Below are 20,142 nucleotides of genomic sequence, written 5' to 3' on the forward strand. Positions count from 1 at the left end.
ACCAGAGGAGAGTTGAAAGAAAAAAAAAAAAGATGTGATATCAAAAACACTGAGGGTGAAATGATGAAAAGAAAAAACTGATCACAGGAAAGTAAGAAAAGTTTGTGAGGAGCTGAGAAAAAGAAGATGTGGGCACATGTTTGAAGCTGAATCTATGAAAAAGAGAAACCACAGATCGACAGAGGGCATGAATGAGTCTACAGCTGTCTTTTAATGGCCCTTATCCTGCAGCTGCAACCAGAAGAATCACTGCAGTACCATCACTCACATGTCAGAATATTTGATTTGGAAACTTTATGACCATTCAAAGGCTTATTTTGCCACTGCGCTCCTCGGACATGATGGATATGTGGTTGCCACTTTGGCTGTGAGTACGTCTCAAAAACAGTTCAGTTTACAGATTCTCTCTGGGAGGTTTGAAGGCACATGGTAAGCTAGACTGCTGCCTACAGTAGGTGCCAGAGAGGAAGAATAAATATTGTCTGGTGTAATAAAAAAAAAAAATCTACACACAATGTGCCTACAACATGGACAACTGTCAAAACAAACAAACAAACGAGGCATGAATTCCCTTTTTTGTGCAACATCATCTCCAGCTAGTTTGAACTTTTAGAAAGTTCAAAGAACATATGTGATTTTCCAAAAATACTTTTCCAAAATGTCACTGATCACTGATCCTACCTGCAGGCTGTGTCTGTGGTTGCGGTTGAGCTCCAGCAGACTCTCTCTGGAGGCTCTGGTGGACTGGGACAGTGAAAAGGCTCTCTTCATGTTGACCGCTCCCTGACACAATCTCCACTGAATACAATATGTCTCATACAGCTCCTCTACCTGCAGAGGCATGGAACAGATGAAGAGTAACAACATCAACAAACATCATCATCAACATTTTTCCCCCTCTTTTACATAACGGATTAGACTGGTAGTTAATCAGTGTGAAGCACAAAGTGTCTCCCTGTGCGACAGGGGTGGCTCATCTGCTGCTTTTAAAAGCTTTTGAGTAATAGTTTAGTGAATTCATACCATAGAAATACATCTGAGTAACTGACAGAAAGATAATCACCAGGCTTGCATGGAGTTAGACTCTTTTCTACAAAACAAAGGCTTTAGTAGATTTTTTTATCAACCTCAACTACAGCCGAGAAAAACCAGTCTAAAATCCAAAATTTTACCTTACTGATTTGAAATTCTAATCGTCGTATATATCTCTCCAAAGACCTGATCTCCTGTAAAAAACAGAAAAAACATATTGAGCTTTGAAAGCTTGAGAAACATTTATTATCACTTATCCATTCAAATCAAATAACTTAAAATAAGATCTTGCTTAAAAGGAAAAAATGAAAACACATTACCTTCTCCAGATCGTAAAGAAAGGCCTGAAAATACAGAAAAGTATAATTATCATCAGCACTGTTGTCATCACCAGGCGCACACATTTTTGTACACACAGACTTTCTTCCTCTCTCCCTCCTCACCAGTCTCGAGTTTCTTTTCGTCTCTCTCTGCTGTGAAGACAGGAAGTCCATCTCAGCTTGGTGACCCTCCAGGTAGTCCCTGAAGAGAGAAACACACAATTAAAAGTAACATTTTATGAAGATGAACAAACTTTACCTGCCAGATATCAGCTGAGAAATTCCAGCTCGGGACTACCAAACATCTACTGCATGTAGCAGCAGATGTGAAAAGTACAGCTACATTTACTGACAGCGTAAAATATTCTTTGCAAAAATTAAACTAAATATCAAAAATCAATTTTACTCTGTTAAAGGATCATTAATCATAAATGTGACCGCTTCCTATTCATCTTGTGGACTTTTGAAGGGTCAAACCACAGATTTGGAACCACTCAAGTAACTAAATGTAAGGAGGTGGAAACAAGCCTCGTGCTGACCAGCTGCAACACTAAAACACTACAGAGACATGGACAAGTTTAGTATTATAGCACTGGGTACGTCACTGCCTGCTTGTACTTTAATGTTTAGTGGGATACTTGTTTAAGTTCAGCAGTACTACACATACTTGAGTCCTTTGCGTAGTGCCTGAAAAACCCTGCCGACCTGCTCCGGCTGCAGAGACCAGATAGCGCCTGAACTTCTGCGGGGGGAGACGGGCGCCCTGCTGGCTTTATTTCCCGTCATGGCTTTGACGCGAAGAGAGTTACGAACAGAAGACGTCCTAAAACCAGAGAAAGTGAATGAATAGTCATAACAACATTTTTACAGGGTAAATCAGAATCTGTAGTTACATAAATTGTTATCAAAAAGAGCTTGCTGGAGTTCTTTTATATTCCTACCTCTTTATTTTCAACTGTGTTCATCAGTAAAATCTGTTCCCATGTAGTTCCCTGTATATTAACACTCCTGTCTTTGGCCCAAATCTAATCCAGCCCCTACAATCCACATTAAGTGTGGATCCAAGCAGGTAGCCTTTAGTGGGAGTGTGTTATAAGGCCCTCCAGCATAAAGTCTGGACCAGTGTAGGTTTACCACCTGTTTTTTGTCTGATACGGAGGAAACCCCACACACTCAAATGTGGTCCATATGATTCAGGACTGTCTGTGCAATAAATAAAATGTCAAGTTTGTGAATGACCATGAACATGGTAACAAGAAAACACACCCAGTTTCAAGTCTAAGGTTTTTATATATCAGGACATAATAAATAGTAATCTTAGCCAGTCTTAGAATTAAGTAAATACAAGCCTCAAAGTATGACATATTACACCGTGTCATTATTTATTTAATAAAAACTTAGCCAAAATGGGCGCAGCAGTGTGTGAAAAAGGACACCCTTACAGGTTGCGTAGGAATTAGGAGGTTAAGTAGTGATCCAAGTGTGAGTGAATACAATACCAAGGAGGATAGATCAACACTGATCTTAAATAAGAAGCAACTGTTTCAGTCCATCATTCTGGAAAAGGATTAAGTCTATTTCCAAACACTTTGAAGTTCATCATTGCACTGTGAGAAAGAAAGCATTCAAGACAGGAATGGATGTCCCAGTAAATTCACCCCAAAGTCAGACCGTGCAACACTCAGGGAAGAGCTAGGTTAACATAGCTTTGCAAAGCTGCATCCGACCCAATCACAGAGACATCAGGATCAATGTTCTTTGGATAGATGTGACTAACAGATGTTTGGCCATAATCCACAGCACCATGATTGGCAAAAACCAAATACAGCATATCAGTGCAACTGCTTCATACCAACAATCAGGCACAGTGATGGACAGTGGATGATTCTGACTTGTTTTCCAGGCACAGGACCTGCGCATATTACAGTCTCAAAGTCGACGGCCAAGTCCTCTGTATATTAAACTATTTCAGAGTCAAATGAGGGGCCATTTGTCTCAGGCTAAAGCTTAGCTGCAACAGGGCCATGCAACAGGACAATGACCAAAAGTACAGCAGCAAATCTACAACATAATGACTGGGAAAAAAAAGAATCAAGGTTTAATCCATAATTTAGAAATGAACATATGCTCCCATCCAACCGACATCTTTTCAGGCAGACTTTTCATGCTTCAGGAAGACAATCGCAAACAAACTGCATACAGCATGACTCTGCAGAAGAAGAGCCTTGGTGCTGAACTGGGCTGCCTGCAGTCTAGACTGTTGAGCAGAAAGAAACGTCTATCAGACCAGATGGGTGCCATTCCTCTCCACCAGCTGGTCTCCTCAGTTCCCACACATTTATAGACTGTTGCTAAAAGAAGAGGGGATGCACAGTGGTAAACATGGCTATTTTTTTGGGTCCAATTTCTGAATTTAAACATTTGATATGTTTGCTGTGCACTATGGTGAATACAAAAAAAGATTTATGGAGAATCGGATGGGGGATGTGTGTTTAGGATGGAAAAATGTGTGGATGTTTGTGTTGTGTGTATAGAGTATAAACAGCCACACACAAACAGAAGTGGAATGCTGCTTGCTTTCTTTTTTTAACACAACATTTTGTTCTCGGCCTCTCTGGGGGACTGACAGTTTTCATCTGGGTGTTTATCACTCTGTCTTCTTTCATTCGCAAATAACATCTGAAAGTCTGTGGTGCTTTCACTGCCTGCCCATCAGCGGAGAACAGACTTGTCTGAGGGTGAAGGGAATTCCCTCCACACAACGTGACGTTTTTATTTTCTCTCATTCATTGTTTCACTATATGGAGAAAAACAGTTCAAAAGAGGGATGATTTATAACATGATCACAGTATCAAAGTTAATATCTGTAAAATCACAAAGTTAAAATTCTTTTTCTTCCCATTTATCCTGACAGCTACAAGAATCGAAACAATTCCTCAGACATTTTTCTCCCAACAAACTTCTGTTTGTTTTGTTTTAGACAGCGGCACGTTTTTCTTTTATAGAGATTCAGACTCAATGTTTCACATAATGAGATCAGTATCTGTACAAGTCAAAAACTCAGGCTTCACACTGCTGACACTCGGTTTTATAAATCTTTTTCTACTTAACGTGATCCTCGTCACACTCAATGTCTAAATTTTATTGATAAACCATTATTTCATAATGCAATGTCAGGATTTTTCCCCCTGACTGAGGATTTCTTTACATCAATTCATAATGATATAGTGAATGTTGATAATGGCACCACTGGTGTTTCCATAATTTCGTCTGCTGCTTGACATGAAGTCTCCCGAGAAAACGAGCTGGCTGCTGGCAGGAAAGAAAATGTGGAGACTCTTCCCAGAGGAGGACGAGACAAGAAGACCAACAGGGAGGGAGAGAGAGACCAAAAGTAAAACAAGCGAGTCCTTAAACAGACTTGTCCTTTAAGCTGCCTTATGGCTGGCTATTTATCATTAAACCAAATAAATGCTCACACTGATGAGCTCAACGCATGCTAATAAACACGAGGGACAAACCAGGGCTGGTTAAAGTGGCCAAACTACTCGTAACATTCACAAAATGTGCACCTGTAGCATCCACTTGCTCGTCCTTCTGTCTATTGTCATCTCTGTAACCACACCCTTCCCTCAATTTTCCCATCTCTATTCTTACATCTGTGCTTCCTTTCAACAGTTGTGGCTTTCTACTGGCGCTGCAGACACACCTGAAGACAATCGACTAATCACTTGCTGCATTCAAACACCAGCTCTCACACCCACCCCTCACCAGATTGTCTGACATTTAAAGATTGCCTTCTCTGCCAGTCTCCCCCCGTTTTCTCCCTGTGCTCCAGCTACGTCCTTGATCTGTCACTGCATCGTTTGACCTTCCTGCTAAACAGTGTGATTCTCCCAGTATTCTGCTTTAGAGTTCTCCAGTTCAGTAGTTAAATCCTAACACTTGTACTTTATAGCTACAGCACATTTAGCAGCACCAATACCTCTACATGACACTTAACAGAGTTTAGACGCCTCTGTGGTTTTTGCTCTTTAAAAAAATAACACTAATTACACACTGTCTGCCCATGATATGTAGCTACACCACACATTTGTTGACTATTTCTCTGCCAGTCAAACCCAGACAGACACACCCCTGCAGCCAGATGAGAGAGGAAAGGGAGCATTTCTGATATCTTTACCAAAAACCTTTTCTTTTATTAAATAAACAGTTGCTAACTTCTTTAAAACTGGCATAAATATCTGAGAGTGAGCGAATGTTTTGGACATCCTTTGGAAGATCCACTTAGATAACAGGACCCAATTAGTTCTTACTAATTGTTTAAGACTAAATTGTGAACCAGTGTTAGTCGTTATTACACAGATTTCTTTCTTATTGGTTGAAACAATAGGAAAGTGTCATTCACCTCCGTCGACCAGTCAGAGAAGAGAATCCAGTGAAGGAGCGGCTTCTGTGGATCAGGCCTCCATCTGAGGGAGAGTCAAATCGCAGCTTCACTGACATCCTGCAGAGTAAATAAGAGGTGTTTTAGCCAATGAGGAGACACGTGCTAACAAAAGATATCCCAAACCCTCAAATATTACCACTTTATATTTCCAAGTTAATCCTAAATAATGGTGAGTCACAAAATCAATCACATGAGGTCTACGATACAAGAAATCAACCACGCTAATGTTGGAAGTAGAATTATAACAGAAATGATTGGAAACAAGATCAAACCAAACAAGCGACAAGAGCTGAGACCAAACAGACGTTTGCTTGAGAAAGGATCTGTCACTGTTTACTCTTCATATTAGTAACTGGATGTGTAAGACTGTTTGTTAAAGCCAAAAAAACTGAATATCTTAAGTCACTTGAATTAAAAAGAAATATTTCCTCCTTTTTCTTTGTTAATTTTAAATTGATGTTCTTTATTTCCACAGTCACTCACGCGAACATTTAAATCAACAAGACCACCCTTACTCTCAGACAATCCAAAACAGGAAACAGAGCACCGACATCTGTGGGACAAATTAACCAAAGAACATCTTGAACCGGACCCACAAATATGTGCACAAACTGCAGATGGAGGACGCTTATATATTCACTATACTCCGAGTATGGCAGCGTTGGTCTGTTGGCTCGCCCACACACCGTAGATTCGGGTTGAACAATCTCAGAAAATGGAAATAAAATCAATAACTTACAGTGTGCACCATTCAATATAAGGTTTATGCCACAATGGCGTTAAATTAACATTAGTACATTTTAAATGCAATGTTTTATGAAAAAAAGCAGAAAAAAAACAAAACAATTATTTTGTTTTGCACTCCTGACAGAAAAATTAGTTTTAGTCATCTAGTTCTACGCTGTTATGCTTGAATCAGTGTGAATCAATGCTTAAAGTCCTGCTGGCTTAAATACAGGTATAAAAATATTCAGTTTGGTACTTGGCTGATAAATAATCTTATTTTCTGTTTGATTTATAAAGTACTTTGTCTTCTTGTTTTTGTGAGAGGTGGTCTAATATACGTGTTAAGTAATTTAATGATAGTTAAACAATTAAATGACAAGAACGTACCTGTTTTTCCACTATCTGCTATAGAAATGTCTGCTTCTATAGTAGACAGAATAAAAGGGCTGCAGCGACTTTGCAGCGACTTTGCTAATGAACCCAGTCAGTGCACATATACACCAAACAGCAGCCTGCAGAGCTGAGAAATGAAGCAGTTCCTCTAATGGCCTCTTGTTACTCGCTCCAAAGGCAAAGGCTTTGCTCCTGTTAATTTAGGGGCGTGAACATGTTGATTGACAGGTTTAAACTGCCTGTGATATACACAGAAATCCCTTGACCTCTCCAAGTGTCTTGTAGAGTGGGCTTTGGTTTTTCAGTGCCTTTTTTTGTTTTGATCCTGATAGTTTTTTTGTCACGGTCCTGGGTGTTTGATTGAAGTGTTTTGAGTTTCCTGTGGGGTGTGTGTTTGTTTGTTTGTTTTTTTGTCACTTTGTATTGTGAATTATGTTCTCATCGTTGGTCTTTTGTTACTCCCTCGAGTCTAGTTTCTTGTGTTCCATGCTTAGTATTTCTCTCTGTGTATTATTCATCATCTCTAGTCTTTTGGTTCTTAGAGTTCTCTGCCGTATGGTTACGTATCTGTGTTTCTTAGTTGCTCTGTCTCCACCATGTTAAGTTTGCGTCTCAGTGTTATACTTCGTGTTTTACTTTGAAGGTCTGTGTCTCATGTGAGTGTATCCTGCTTTGCTTCCTTGTCTCGTCAGTTCTGATTTCCCCCAGCTGTGCTCTCCTTCTGTGTCTCATTCCCTCGTTATTCCCCGGTGTATTTAAGCCCTGTTTTTCTGTGTCAGTGTCGCGTTGTCCCTCATTGCTGTGTGTTACTCTTGCCCTGTGTTGCCTCATGAACTTAGATTTTCCAGTGTAGTTTTGTTTTGTATGCTTTCCCCTGCCAGCAAATAAAGCTGAGTTTTTTTTAGTTTAAACCTTGTGTCTGAGAGCCTGCATTCTGGGTCCAACTCCTGTCTGCCACACAGTGCTCCTTGACATTTTTTGACTCTACTTCTGGTTTCAGATTTTGTCTCAGCATTTTTTTAAAATTATTCTTAGTAAAAACTCCTTAATTTTCTTTCTCAGGTCCCTCATTTGGATAACTATGATAGTGTGAGTTGTAGACGATTGCTGATGTCTATGAAAATGTTTATAGCTGCATCACCAGGAAATAAGACGGAGGCAAAATAAGATTATTTTGCTAAGTTACCAAAAGAGCCTTTCCTTTACGGCAGTAAAGACAAAACTAACAGAACACAATAAAGGCTGACAAAGTGAAAAGGTCAGTCGGTTTTATAGAAGAGTACTGTGTGTAAACACACAGTCTGGATGCCATCTGCTCAGGCTCTTTCATATGGTTCAAATAGTGAGTCTAGTTAAAGCTAAAACAACAACATGACTATATTTTTTACCATTAGCCGTTTCTTCTAAACAGCCTTTATGCAATGATCTGTGTATGATTGTGCAAACCACCTTATTCAGCATGTTAATAAACCACAAAGATGTTTGGCTGAACTTTATTATTACCAACAACCCAAATTTGCTAAGGTAGAGCTGAATTGCCCCTTTTATCCGACTTTGCTGAACTGATCTGTTGAACGTTATCATGTTTTGTTTATGCAGTTTTAGATGGAGATTTACATTCAGCCTAATTTTTGAGTCATTGTTGCTTCAGTCACACAAACATATATTTATACACTCTTTTTTTATTTTACACACACAAACAGGACTTCCATCATACACAGATGGATGCATCACAGGGGCAAAATGCTAATCATCATATTAGTGGATGACACACTGTACCTCCTTAACTACAAGCATCCGGCTGTTTCAGCGTGTCTAAGATGTGATACTATTATCATAAAATGCTGGATCTTATGCATGTGCTAATGTGATTATCTCAAAAAATTATTCTTCATCCCTCAAAAATATGAAGCCATAGTTTTGAGTCAAATGCAGCTTTAGGTTTATTTATTCAAATAATTAATCATGAAAGAAAACATGCTCACTAGAAACTGAATGTGTGATATAATTAAAGTACTTAAAGTCAGCATTTGTGGGTGAATACTGAATATTTTTTGAATGTTTTTATACTTCAGCCTCTTTGGTGGCCCTGAGAGGTCGAGCACACTGCAGCTTAAGAAAACACCAGGAAATAGAAAAACACTGCAAAAGATAAAGAAAAAAAAATCACAAACACAACAGAAGTGTTTTTGTTAACACAAAAATGTGACAGAACACCTGCGAAAGTGACACAGATGAACCCTCCACTTCATTTCTGTCGGTCTCAGTTACAGTCTCTTCACATTTTCTGCCACTTCTCTCACTGACCCGCCCTTTTATTGTGTCCCCAGGAGCTCTACTATTTTGCTGTATCATTTTTTCTTCTTCTTTTTTTGGCTTAAAAAATCATTCTGTTGTGTTTTGGGTGCTTTTGCAGGACAAGTGCACTTGTCCTCTCGGGGTCACCGTATAAGCCGGAGTGTGAATTTTAAATGTTTCATGCATTTAAAACACTTGGAAAAGAGCACGTGCAACAATACTGGAGGTATGGGAGATCAAAACTTCATAAAACTAAATCAAGATCATCCACACTAAGTTTGGCACCCTGTGGCAAGGGTTTGAACCAATAGTATGGTAGAAATACTGAACCCTGCCAATGTAAGTAGTTCAGAATAACCCACTTTGGAGTCCTGACCCAGAATGTGAAACTCACACTGTGGTCCTGATGCCAAAATCAACAGAGTCACCGAGCAACCAAACTTAACAGATGGGGATAGGAAATCCAGGTCTGATCACTATGAACCAAAGTTAGCCAAGACACACACACACATATGCACACACACATATATACACACACTTGGTTTTTCCCTGTAGAGGAAGTTGAAGTGTCTTTTGTTTTACAAGGATAATATTTTTCAGTACATGTTTCTAGCCTCTTAAATCTAAATCTGTCCTTAAGGTAATCCTCAAGGTTAGACAGCTCAACAACATGCAGCGGCTTGAAGTGGGCCAATTATGTTTATAGCTCTCGTTTTGTCCTTGGACTCTACTAAAGCAGATTTCAATGCTTCATTATTTAAAACTTTTGGCATGTTTGATTTTCTCATTCAACACTATGACCAGATAGGTATGACAGAAAATAAAGAAAAGTATAAAAGGTGGGTTTTAAACAGAAGTATTAATTTGTTTTACAAATGAACTTCATGTCACGGCTGCGGCAGCAGTCGTGTGGTGTTTGTGTGAAAGGACCCAAAATGCAGGCATTTGCTGTGATGCGAGGGAGCTTTATTGTAGAAGGTGAAAATAACAAAGGCGAGGACAGAACTAAACATAAACCTAAACTGGGAAGACTAGTAACAAACAAATCCCGAAACCATAACTCACAGAACAACATGCAGTAAAAAAAACATAAGGAGGTGACACAGGGGATGAGGAGTGGAGAATGAAGCGCAGCGAGACACCAAGTTACACAAATGGAGCGACGACGAACGGAGGCAAACAGTCTGGGGTTAAAACTGAAGCAAAAAGAACATGAAACCAATGATTTGATCTAAAACATCATTTCCCCCTTCATTTGTCAGGTGGAAACACTCCACTCCACTTTGCTGTTGTTTGAGAAACAGTCAGGTGGGTCATTTCACTGCAGAAGCAAACAGATCACTCGTTGGTTCAAGTTTTCAGAAGTGAGTATGGCAGAGCAGCAGAGGTGAAAGAAAGCAAATAAACACGAACACTTATCTAGGAACATACAGTTCATATCTGTGAATAAACTGACCAACAGGAAAGCAGAGGAGCAAAGAAAAGCAACACACAATGCCTACGAAGCCTTTAAAGACTGTTTAAGTTGTTAACAAATATGCTATAACTGCTGAAATAAATAGATGAGTTGGAAAAGATGTACTACATGAAGTAGGAAGATATGCACGTGCACATTATTTTTGGTGGATTTTTGACACTGTATGAATGTAAAAAAATAAAAATAAAAATTGCTGCTAAGCTAAGACTCTACATTAGCATTTGAAGGGCCATATTGCACTGCTGTACAGTTACTACAAACCGAAGCTTTGTTCTTCTTTCCATTTTTAAAGCTCATTTTAAGAAACAGACAGCTGAGTGGATGCTTTAAGAAATGACAAATGGAGAGTGTTTGTCATTTCTCAGTTTGAAGCAGAATTATATACTCTGGCTGAATGCCACATTAACCAGCTGTTACAGGCAAAGAATGTGACACACACCGAGCATAAGCATAAAGTTTGTTTCAGTAGTCACATACTACACCTTTCTCCACCTGTCTGCTCTGTTACAGCAGCTGGCTGAGCACGCAACATTAGTAAAGAGCACAAAAATCATCTTTAAAAACCTTCAGATTAGTCTGACTAAATTGCATTTTTTACTTTTTCTAAACTTTAAATTTGATCTCTTTCGAACCACCAAACATCAACCACATGTGCAGCAGAAAAAGACAGACTTACAGAGGGGAGGACGCAGGGTTGTGATAGTAAAAGATAATGCACAGTGAAGCATAATGAAACTTAAACAAGAAACAAAAACGGAATATTAGATCATTGTTGGAAAAAGAATACTACAGGCTGAAGAAGAGTTATAATTCTAAACAGCGTAATATGATACATCCCAAAAAAAACCAGTTAAATGCTGAACATCTGTGGAGAATATAAAAATCACACAGACAAGAAATGTCCCAGATCCCCTTTAACAATGTTTAAAATCCTGACACACCCTGAACTTCTGTAAATGTGCTGCTTAAAGGGATCCGGGTCGCGCTGACATGAACAGCTGAGGCTGCTGGATGTTGTAACTGCCAGTTTAAGCGATACATAGACTCTAAGTGTTTACACTGAGAAAGAGCCTAAGTAGAGCCAGAGTAGAAGAAGAGTGAGAAGCTACATCTGACCCTCTGGCCTACTTCGTATGCTCTGACTGCACATGTTATTCTTTATTTTAAAATTTATTTCGAGCCTGAGATTTACCCTTAGATGGCTGAAAGTGGCCTGTTTGACAAACAGAAATCTTTCATACTGAGAGCGATGTTAGACAGTAATTCTACATTCCACATGACAATAAAACTGCATTTTTATTGGACATCCACGAGAAGACTTTTAAAGTTTTTGGAAAAGGTTCAGATCCAGTCTGTGGAAACAAATTGTGACACATAAAACTGCAGATTCATAACCAAAGCTGAGACAGAAATATGAATGCGCATTCTTCCTGTCTGATTTATAAAGCTGCATGTGCACCTTGCTGTGCTTTTTAGTCAGTAGTAATTGTGAGTATGGGCCAACCTGCTAGGTCCTTATTTTTCCCCTCTACTCCCTACTTTAACAGCAAGAGGAACAAGAAAGACATGCAGTTCTCTGACAGGCAAAATGCGGCCACCCGACAGGGCAAATGTTCAACTCCATTAAGGACGTGGACACAGGATGGGCGTTATATGTAGTAACTACTTTCTAGCAGAACCTCTTGCTGAATCATTTCTCTACAGTTGTTGCTCCCATGTGGACACATAAAACACATTCACCCATAAAAATTTGTATTTTCTTGTAAAATACTTTCCTGCAACAAAAGATCACTATAGCAGGTAGCTTCACATGTTTGTTTTGGCAGAGGTTCATGCTGAGGGATTTGTGTCTCCAGCTGGAGTCAAACCAACAACCTTTCACTTCAACCAAATGTGTTAACCACGACACATCTGTAATTGTAATTAGCACATAAAATAAATCAAACAAAAAACTGATGCCGATTAAACGAAACTGAACATTTTGCTCTACAGCTTAAAGATTAAAAATAATGAGGCATTCATTTGTGTGCTTGACCACCTTTGTTACTTGTACGTTCACGACCGCTGTTCCAAAACAAAAAGTTTTAATGTTGAAGCAGAGGTTTAATTAAAACATTAAAAATAATAATATTATAGCCAGTTAGTTAATGGCAGCACGGTACCGGTTAGCACTGTTGCCTCACAGAAAGAAGATCCTGAGTTCAATTCAGCACAAGGCCGGCGCCTGGAGTGTTCAAAGATATGCAGTTAGTGTTAGGTTAACTGATGATTCTACGTGTGAATGGTCATCTCTATGTGTTCGCCCCATGATAGACTGGTGACCTGTCCAGTGTGTACCCTGCCTCTTGCCCTAAGACAGATAGAGATCGGCTGCAGCCCCCTGCAACCCTGAATTGGATAAGCAGTAGAGATTAAATGGATATTCTAGTTGGTTTATTATTATAAATAATTTATTATTATAATTATATTATTATAAATAATTTATCATTTATTATTATCAGTTATCATTTATTATTATCAGTTTGCTACTGTGATCCAATCTGCTTGAACCTTAAACTCAAATGTTAATTATACTTTATTGTGTTTGGATAGCTGTGTTCATGTAGCTGTGGTAAATGAGCTGCATCAAACCTGAAATACAAAGTGACTGACCTGTGTCACGAGGAGCTGCGTGCGACAACAACCTCGCTGTTTCTTTCTTATCTCTTGGGTAAACTATAGATTTTTTTTTTCCAGCGTATGATTTTCTAATCACTTTTGCTCCTACAGAATATAAATACAGTGCCCATGAACGCGTGACACCCAAGTTGTTATCAAGTTAGCTAATCAGCCTCGCCCACATTATTCTTTTGTAAAATACACAAACAAGCCCAATTTATTTCTCATCTGTAGTTTTTATTCATGAAATTACATTATTTGCACTCTTATTTTGTTTATTTATTTTATGATCAGTTTTAAATCCTTTCTGTTTCCATTCAGCCAGGCCTCACACCAGTGATTTCTTCAATGATTAATTAGCTGCTTGTTAGCTGGAGGCGGTGCAGGCCACTGACTGCAGCTGCTGGAGCTGTTGTTGGGAATCAAAATCTACACGTTTCACTGTGATTGAAAAATGAATTATTGGAACAACTTGAGCAAATGAAACTGAGAACAGTGGAAAATTATATTAATCAAATAAGAAAGAAAATGCTGTAATTAAAGGCTTGGGTTTTGTTTTGTTTTGTTTTGTACTGAAGAAAGAACAAAGAATAAATTATGTCTGGAATGTGATTTGAATGAGAAATGAGGGAGAGACATTCCTCAACAGATAAGACAATTTGAAGGGGAACAAAGGGGGAGAAGTGTGTGTGTGTGTGTGTGTGTGTGTGTGTGGTATCTGAGCATATCTGACCAGGCTGGGGTGCCATCTGGTCTTGAAAAGTTTGCTGTGACCTGCAAGTGATTTACTGGGTCCCATGCAGTGTGAAGGTGGGAGGTTGGGGCCTTCGTATGTTTTGTATGTTTTTAAGTGTGTGTGGATGTGAACACATAATGTGTCTGCTTGTGTGTATATGTGCGTGTTTTCTACCACACATGATGTGCAGGCCCCTTGTGAGGGTCTGCTGCAAGCTAACAGCTCTGTGACCATGCCAAACACACACACACACACACACACACACACACACACACACACACAGAGTTCCAAACTGCATGCAAACCTCAGAAGGATTTAATTTCCTTCTTTCTCTTCCTCCCCTGCAGGGTGTGGTTGTTTGACAGCGTGTTTTAAGTGTGGTTGGTGCTCACTGGTAATCACTCTCATTCTGCTCGCCGTAATTAAGCTCATTTCCACTTCCACATTCACTCGGGTTTGGCTTTGTAGTCTTCTGTTACTTTTGTCGATCACACTGAAAAAAGCGAGCGCCATCGATAAGACACGTTTGTAAGGGATGTATAGGAAATCCTGAAGAGTTATGGGACCATAGGCATGTCTCATCCTATGAACACATTCTTTCTCAGGAGGCCTAAAAAGGGGAATTTGAATTGCATTTGCTAATTTTTTGCAACCATCGCTTACAGTTGCAGGATGTTGGGGTGCATGGGGTATTAGAGGAGGTTCTCTGGCAGAACCTCTTCTGTAGCTCCACAGATTTTGCAACACATGACATGGACATGCTTCCATCCCAGCACTGGGACGATGCAATATCTGTTATTAAAATGCACCCTCTGGCATTTAGAGATTTCTGACTGTGGTGCTGAATTTTGTTGAGATGCTGACTCACTGTGTCAGCATCTCAACAAACTTTTTAATTTAGACTATTGAATGGGTGTAACTGAGGGCCTTTCAAGTTTACTTTGGTCGAGTGATGAGGACAAGGAGAGCGATTCCATGGCAAACTGTCTTCTAACCACATGAGCCAAATTTTATTTAGAAAAGGTAAATAAACAAACAAACTTATAGTTTTTGACAATTTCTTATTCAAACACAACAAAATAAGCTCTCAGTGTTTTCCAGAATGACTTTTGAACACAGCTGAGGTGCATACCTACTATAACCTACAAGAAGCCACACATGCACATCACTGCAAACATTGCAGTCATTCACGTAAGTTTTTCACCGAATTGAATCTTACCTTTGCAAAACTTTAAGCCTTTTGTTTAGAGACCTCTTTCTGGTTAGTTTCCATCTCACTGCTGCCCTTTCATTAATTTTCTAAGAAGAAATATTAACAGTCACTTTAAACTTGTTAAAGACTCTGGCCCGTGGGCCTCCTAACTCCTTTGAATCCTGGGTCTGTGCCTGGAAGTCTCTGTCAGTAATTCCTCTGAGTGTGCGGGTTTCTGTTTTCTCCTGTTCAGTCCTTGTCTTGTCTCTTGTGCATTAGTCATTAGAGAAAACATGTTTTCTAGTTTTCCTCTTCAATTCTGCCCTCTTTATTTTGTTTAGCTTTATTTATTTATTTTATTTCTAATTGTCTTTCTTATATAGAAATATATATTTCCATCATTTTCCCCGCCCTCTGCTAACTCCCAACAGTCTCTGGCTCAGATATAATCCGTGATAATTAGAGGAGCGCTTTAAATTACTTTGAATGCTCCTCAGGGATTTTCACCCAATTTCCAAGTAAACAAGAACCACAAAGAATCATTTATCTTCTCGAGAGCAAACCTACGAATCTGTGAATGTTGTGTTAGTGCAGTTAGTTGTGATAAATCAGCAGATGAAAGAGATTCTTCAGCAAGATGAGAAAAAAGATAGTGTGAAGGGATTTGAAACATTTAATTATCTTCTATTTAAATTGAAACATTTGCTAATACTTAAGCTGTTTATGTCTGGTTTTAGATCATCACTGACACTGGTTGACACTTCTGGCTCATTTCCAGCTGAAATGCAATTGGCTGGCTCTTTTTGAAGGGGTCAGAGGTCAGAGATGACTCATGTCCCCCAGGGTGAAGAACTATGTTGTTCTGGATGGAGGTGCACATGCGTACACACTGTTAGCTCATGACATTCCTAAAATAGCAAGCGTAGCTGCTGGGTGTTTAACCTACTCTGTCTCCTGTAAGCTTCAGTAATGTAATGAGTGCTGTGCTGCTGCAAAACCCAAAACAGTGTGGTCTGATACTGGGGATGTGAGCATGAATGATTGTCTGACTCCTTGTGTTCTCCCTGTGATGGAGTGGTGAACTGGATGTTAGAGAATAAAGACGTTAGAGAATAAAAACAAAATGAAGCATTTTTCCCACATCCACTTGGGGAAAAATGTTTTTTTTCTGTAAAGAAAAAAGAACCCAGCCACCAATGGGCAAAGCAAACTAGCACAGTATAAACACAATATCCCCCACTGTTTATCTTTCTGTGCTCTTCACAAAACATTTTGGGTACACTCTGATGCCAAGCATGATCCTATGGTTTTAGGAGAAAGAGGAAGCACTAAACTATCACAATAATCTGTCCTCACAGAAAAATTTATCATATCTTTTCCTGGTTTCTACACGCAGATGGGTGTGTCTCCACTTCAGATAACTGATCAGATAAACCGGTGGAGTGCTCTGGTTTGCTGTAGGTATAAAAACTACCTGATCAGGTTTAGTTTTGCAAATATTCACACATTAGAAAACTTAATGTTCCATGGGTGCCGAGTTCCCCTCCATCTACAGCATACATTTTACAGGCAATGATTCCCATTCCCATTAGAAACCACCTAATTGTGAACTTAATAATCGAGTCTTGAGTACTTCCTGCTTGCAGAGTCGACTCATCTGGTTGTTTTCTGGCCGACTCATCCACATGGGGAATTTTTGGCTTGAGACATCATAAATTCTCCCATTATAATCAGAGGGTGGAGAACAAAGGAAGAGAGAATTATGTCAGGGTAAATATGTCACACTTCTCTGTTTTGGTGTGTAGCCATTTCCCTGCTGAAGAGTCTGAATAACATAAACATCTAAAAGCATCGCAGTGCTGCGATCGCCGGTGACTAATGTTCTAATCATTTAGCAGAATCAGTCCCTCGTGTCCATACCACATGCTGAGGTTTCTGTTTTCAGGTCATTTGAACCATTGTTTTTAAAAGTGAGTGAATTAGCACGGAGCTGGACATCAGCTAACAGTCTGCTCTGTCAAAGTGTCAAACTGTTTAGAGTTAGAGAGTCTGCAGAGCAGAGGAGGGATGGGCATGTTAGGAAAGAGAGATGGTGACACATATTAACGAGGGGGTCAGTGGGGGTAAAATACTCAGTTGGGAAATACTAGTAGAAAGTCGTGACAACATTTTGCCTTATTTACCCTGCATTTTCCTGCTAATTTATCTACAAGCATTACTCTTGATTGAATGTTTTGGATTTAACTGTAAACTACAACTTATACCTAAGAACGTGAAACACACTTTGCACAAAATAAAAAAATTGGTTGTTGAGTATTTTTCACACATCCCATTTCACAAAGTCTCTTTTTTTTGTCCCCATTAAAAACTGAAATTCAACTAGAAAGTTCGTAATTCTTTTAATTAGAGCCAAAGTACATAAAACTTTTTAAAACACTGAATTTATTACATATTGACATAAAAAATACCAGCTAATTATTAAAAAACAACCTTTCAGGAAGATAGTTCAAAAATATGTTGCTTATGAAATAAAGGTTTGAAGACAATGTTTGTTTCCACAGTGCAGTAAAACATGGGCAAACAATTATTATGAAACCCAGTGATCTGTTGTATTTCAGATGTTTTCATATGGAAATGATTAATCAATAGGAGACAACTAAATCCAGCCTAAATGCATTATATATTTCATTTGAGGCAACACCCTGGGCACAGTCTGCCAATCTAACAAGCATGTCTTTGGATTGCGGGAGGAAACCCACAGACTCCAGGAGAACATAAAAACACCACACAGATGTATCACCTAGCCGCTACACTCAAACCCAGTACTGTCCTTTTGAGAGGAGGCAACTAATTGCTGCATTACTGCCACGCCTGACACAGTAACATCCATCCATCCATTTTCTTCCACTGGAAGAGGCCGGAGCCTATCCTGCCTCCCACAAGGGGAGAGGTCGGGTACACTCTGGACAGGTCACCACAGTAACATGTTTGATCAAACAAAATATCACATAACGGTACTTTAGATTCGAAATCGGCCACAGGCATGAATATGAGTGTCTCTCAACATGCATTAGCCCTGTGACAGACCGGTGATCTGGGATATGCTCCAATCTCCCAGTGACCCTGAACTGGATAAATGGAAGAGGATGGATGGATGGATACATAGAGTTTTCAGCTTTGTCTTACTCTTTTTCTCTCCTCTCCACTTGTTTCCTTATTCACTCCCTTTTGTTTTCAGGTGCTCAGATGACTTGTACTGCCCCACTTTAATGGAAATGGAAAAGAAGGCTCTATCTGGCAGTAAAGCAGCTCTCCCATGCTTTGTTTTGGAGATTATGTATTGGAATTTAAGGAGCGAGACCACGCCTCCAAACATGCTCATTCCGGTTGTCATCTATATAGGTTTCCCAGTTTTGCAAACTGTTCATTCTCGTTTACGTGCCCCACCCTCCCTCCCTCCTTGTTCTCAGTTCTTTAAATTCTTCACTCCTATTTAGTACACGGGGATCTGCCAGGCCCGGGAGCTGTTGGCAGTCCCCAAACCGAAGCTTAATTCATGTCCGAGCATTCACCTAGTAGGTAATACTATAGTACTATAGTAGGTAATACTATAAACACTGTCAAACCTAAATTGAGGACGTGGGCCCAGCTAGTGAATTTAATGTTTCTTCTTTTGTCTTTCTGAAGATGGATGGATGTTATCTCTTTTTTTGTACCTTTGTTGGATAGTTTGGCATCCTATCTATATGATGCAGTTACAGTGTCTGCTTGAGTTTCTCTTTTGTTTTCATTTTCACTGTGATAAGTAAAAATACAGTTATATTTATTTGCTGCAGGAGTGCAGTAAGAACAGAAATCTGATTGTAGTCTTCTGTGTTTAAAAAAACAAAACTACACTATGTGAAGACACCAAGAAGACAGATGAAGACACACAACTTCTATATCAGGAAATAATATAAAATATGAAGTTTTCTTCCATCACTCCTGTTCTTGCTGGCTTGCACTGGCTTCCAATTAAATACCGTATTCAATTTAAAATATTACTTTTCACCTACAAAACCATTAATAATTTGGTGCCGAGCTATCTCAATGAGCTTCTCAGGTTACACACTCCTGTCAGAGCACTTAGATCTGCTACCCAAATTCTTCTGGAGCAACCTCGTTCTCGGCTGAAGTCTCGCGGTGACCGCACGTTTGCTGTAACAACCTTCCTGTTGCTATTCGGGCGTCTGACTCTATGCCACTGTTTAAATCACGGCTGAAGACTTATTTGTTATCGTGCCTTTCCACCTAGTTAACACTTGGTGTGCGTTGGTACATTTTTATCTGTTATGCTTGTGAACTACTTTTATATCTTATGATTGTCAAGGTTTTTATAATTGATACGTGCCAGGTCCTTTCTCTTTTCCCTCCCTTCTCCCTTTTCCTATTTTATTTTTGTCAAGCACCTTGGTATACCCTTGGTTTTTTAGTGTGCTTTATAAATAAAGTTTATTATTATTATTATTATATTGACACTGGTAACTTTTAGGAATATTTCCCATTTTCCTTTTCCTTTTGACTGCTGACTTGTCCTCCACCTCATTCTGTGGACCTCCCTAAGTCCTCTCTTGGTGCCTATCGCTCAACCCCAGCCCTCTCTCCCTGCTGTGTGTTGTGTTATGCGGTGATATCCAGGGTTCCTGTGTGTTTAGACCGAGATAGGGCAAAGATTAAAAGACTGAAGTAATTTAATCTCTTAAATCTATTGACATAAACTCTTTCGCACACAGCGTACATCTCTATTTTCCTGTGGAGATACAAACATCTGGACTAACATCCATGTACACGAGCACGCACACGCACGCATGCACGCACGCA

At 39.4% G+C, this 20,142-nt stretch overlaps 1 protein-coding gene across 6 annotated transcripts in view; it reads right to left on the minus strand.

Annotated features, from left to right (window-relative positions):
* ripor3 (RIPOR family member 3) overlaps positions 1-20,142 on the minus strand; it is a 57,343-nt gene that overhangs the window by 20,224 nt on the left and 16,977 nt on the right. For 5 of the 6 annotated variants that reach the window (XM_042228758.1, XM_042228761.1, XM_042228762.1 and 2 more), the window contains exons 3-8: positions 5,761-5,859; positions 2,020-2,175; positions 1,476-1,554; positions 1,353-1,376; positions 1,173-1,226; positions 682-831 (exon numbers count right to left, since the gene is read on the minus strand). In XM_042228758.1, coding sequence (XP_042084692.1) covers positions 682-831; positions 1,173-1,226; positions 1,353-1,376; positions 1,476-1,554; positions 2,020-2,175; positions 5,761-5,858 — 561 coding nt within the window. In that variant the 5' untranslated portion in view covers position 5,859. Of the gene's footprint in view, positions 1-681; positions 832-1,172; positions 1,227-1,352; positions 1,377-1,475; positions 1,555-2,019; positions 2,176-5,760; positions 5,860-6,915; positions 6,999-20,142 lie in introns of those variants that run through there. The other variant, XM_042228760.1, reaches the window with a different exon arrangement.

The sequence above is a fragment of the Haplochromis burtoni genome, unplaced genomic scaffold (genome assembly GCF_018398535.1).
Source record: "Haplochromis burtoni strain Fernald_Lab_line unplaced genomic scaffold, NCSU_Asbu1 Contig_347, whole genome shotgun sequence".
NCBI lineage: Eukaryota > Metazoa > Chordata > Actinopteri > Cichliformes > Cichlidae > Haplochromis > Haplochromis burtoni.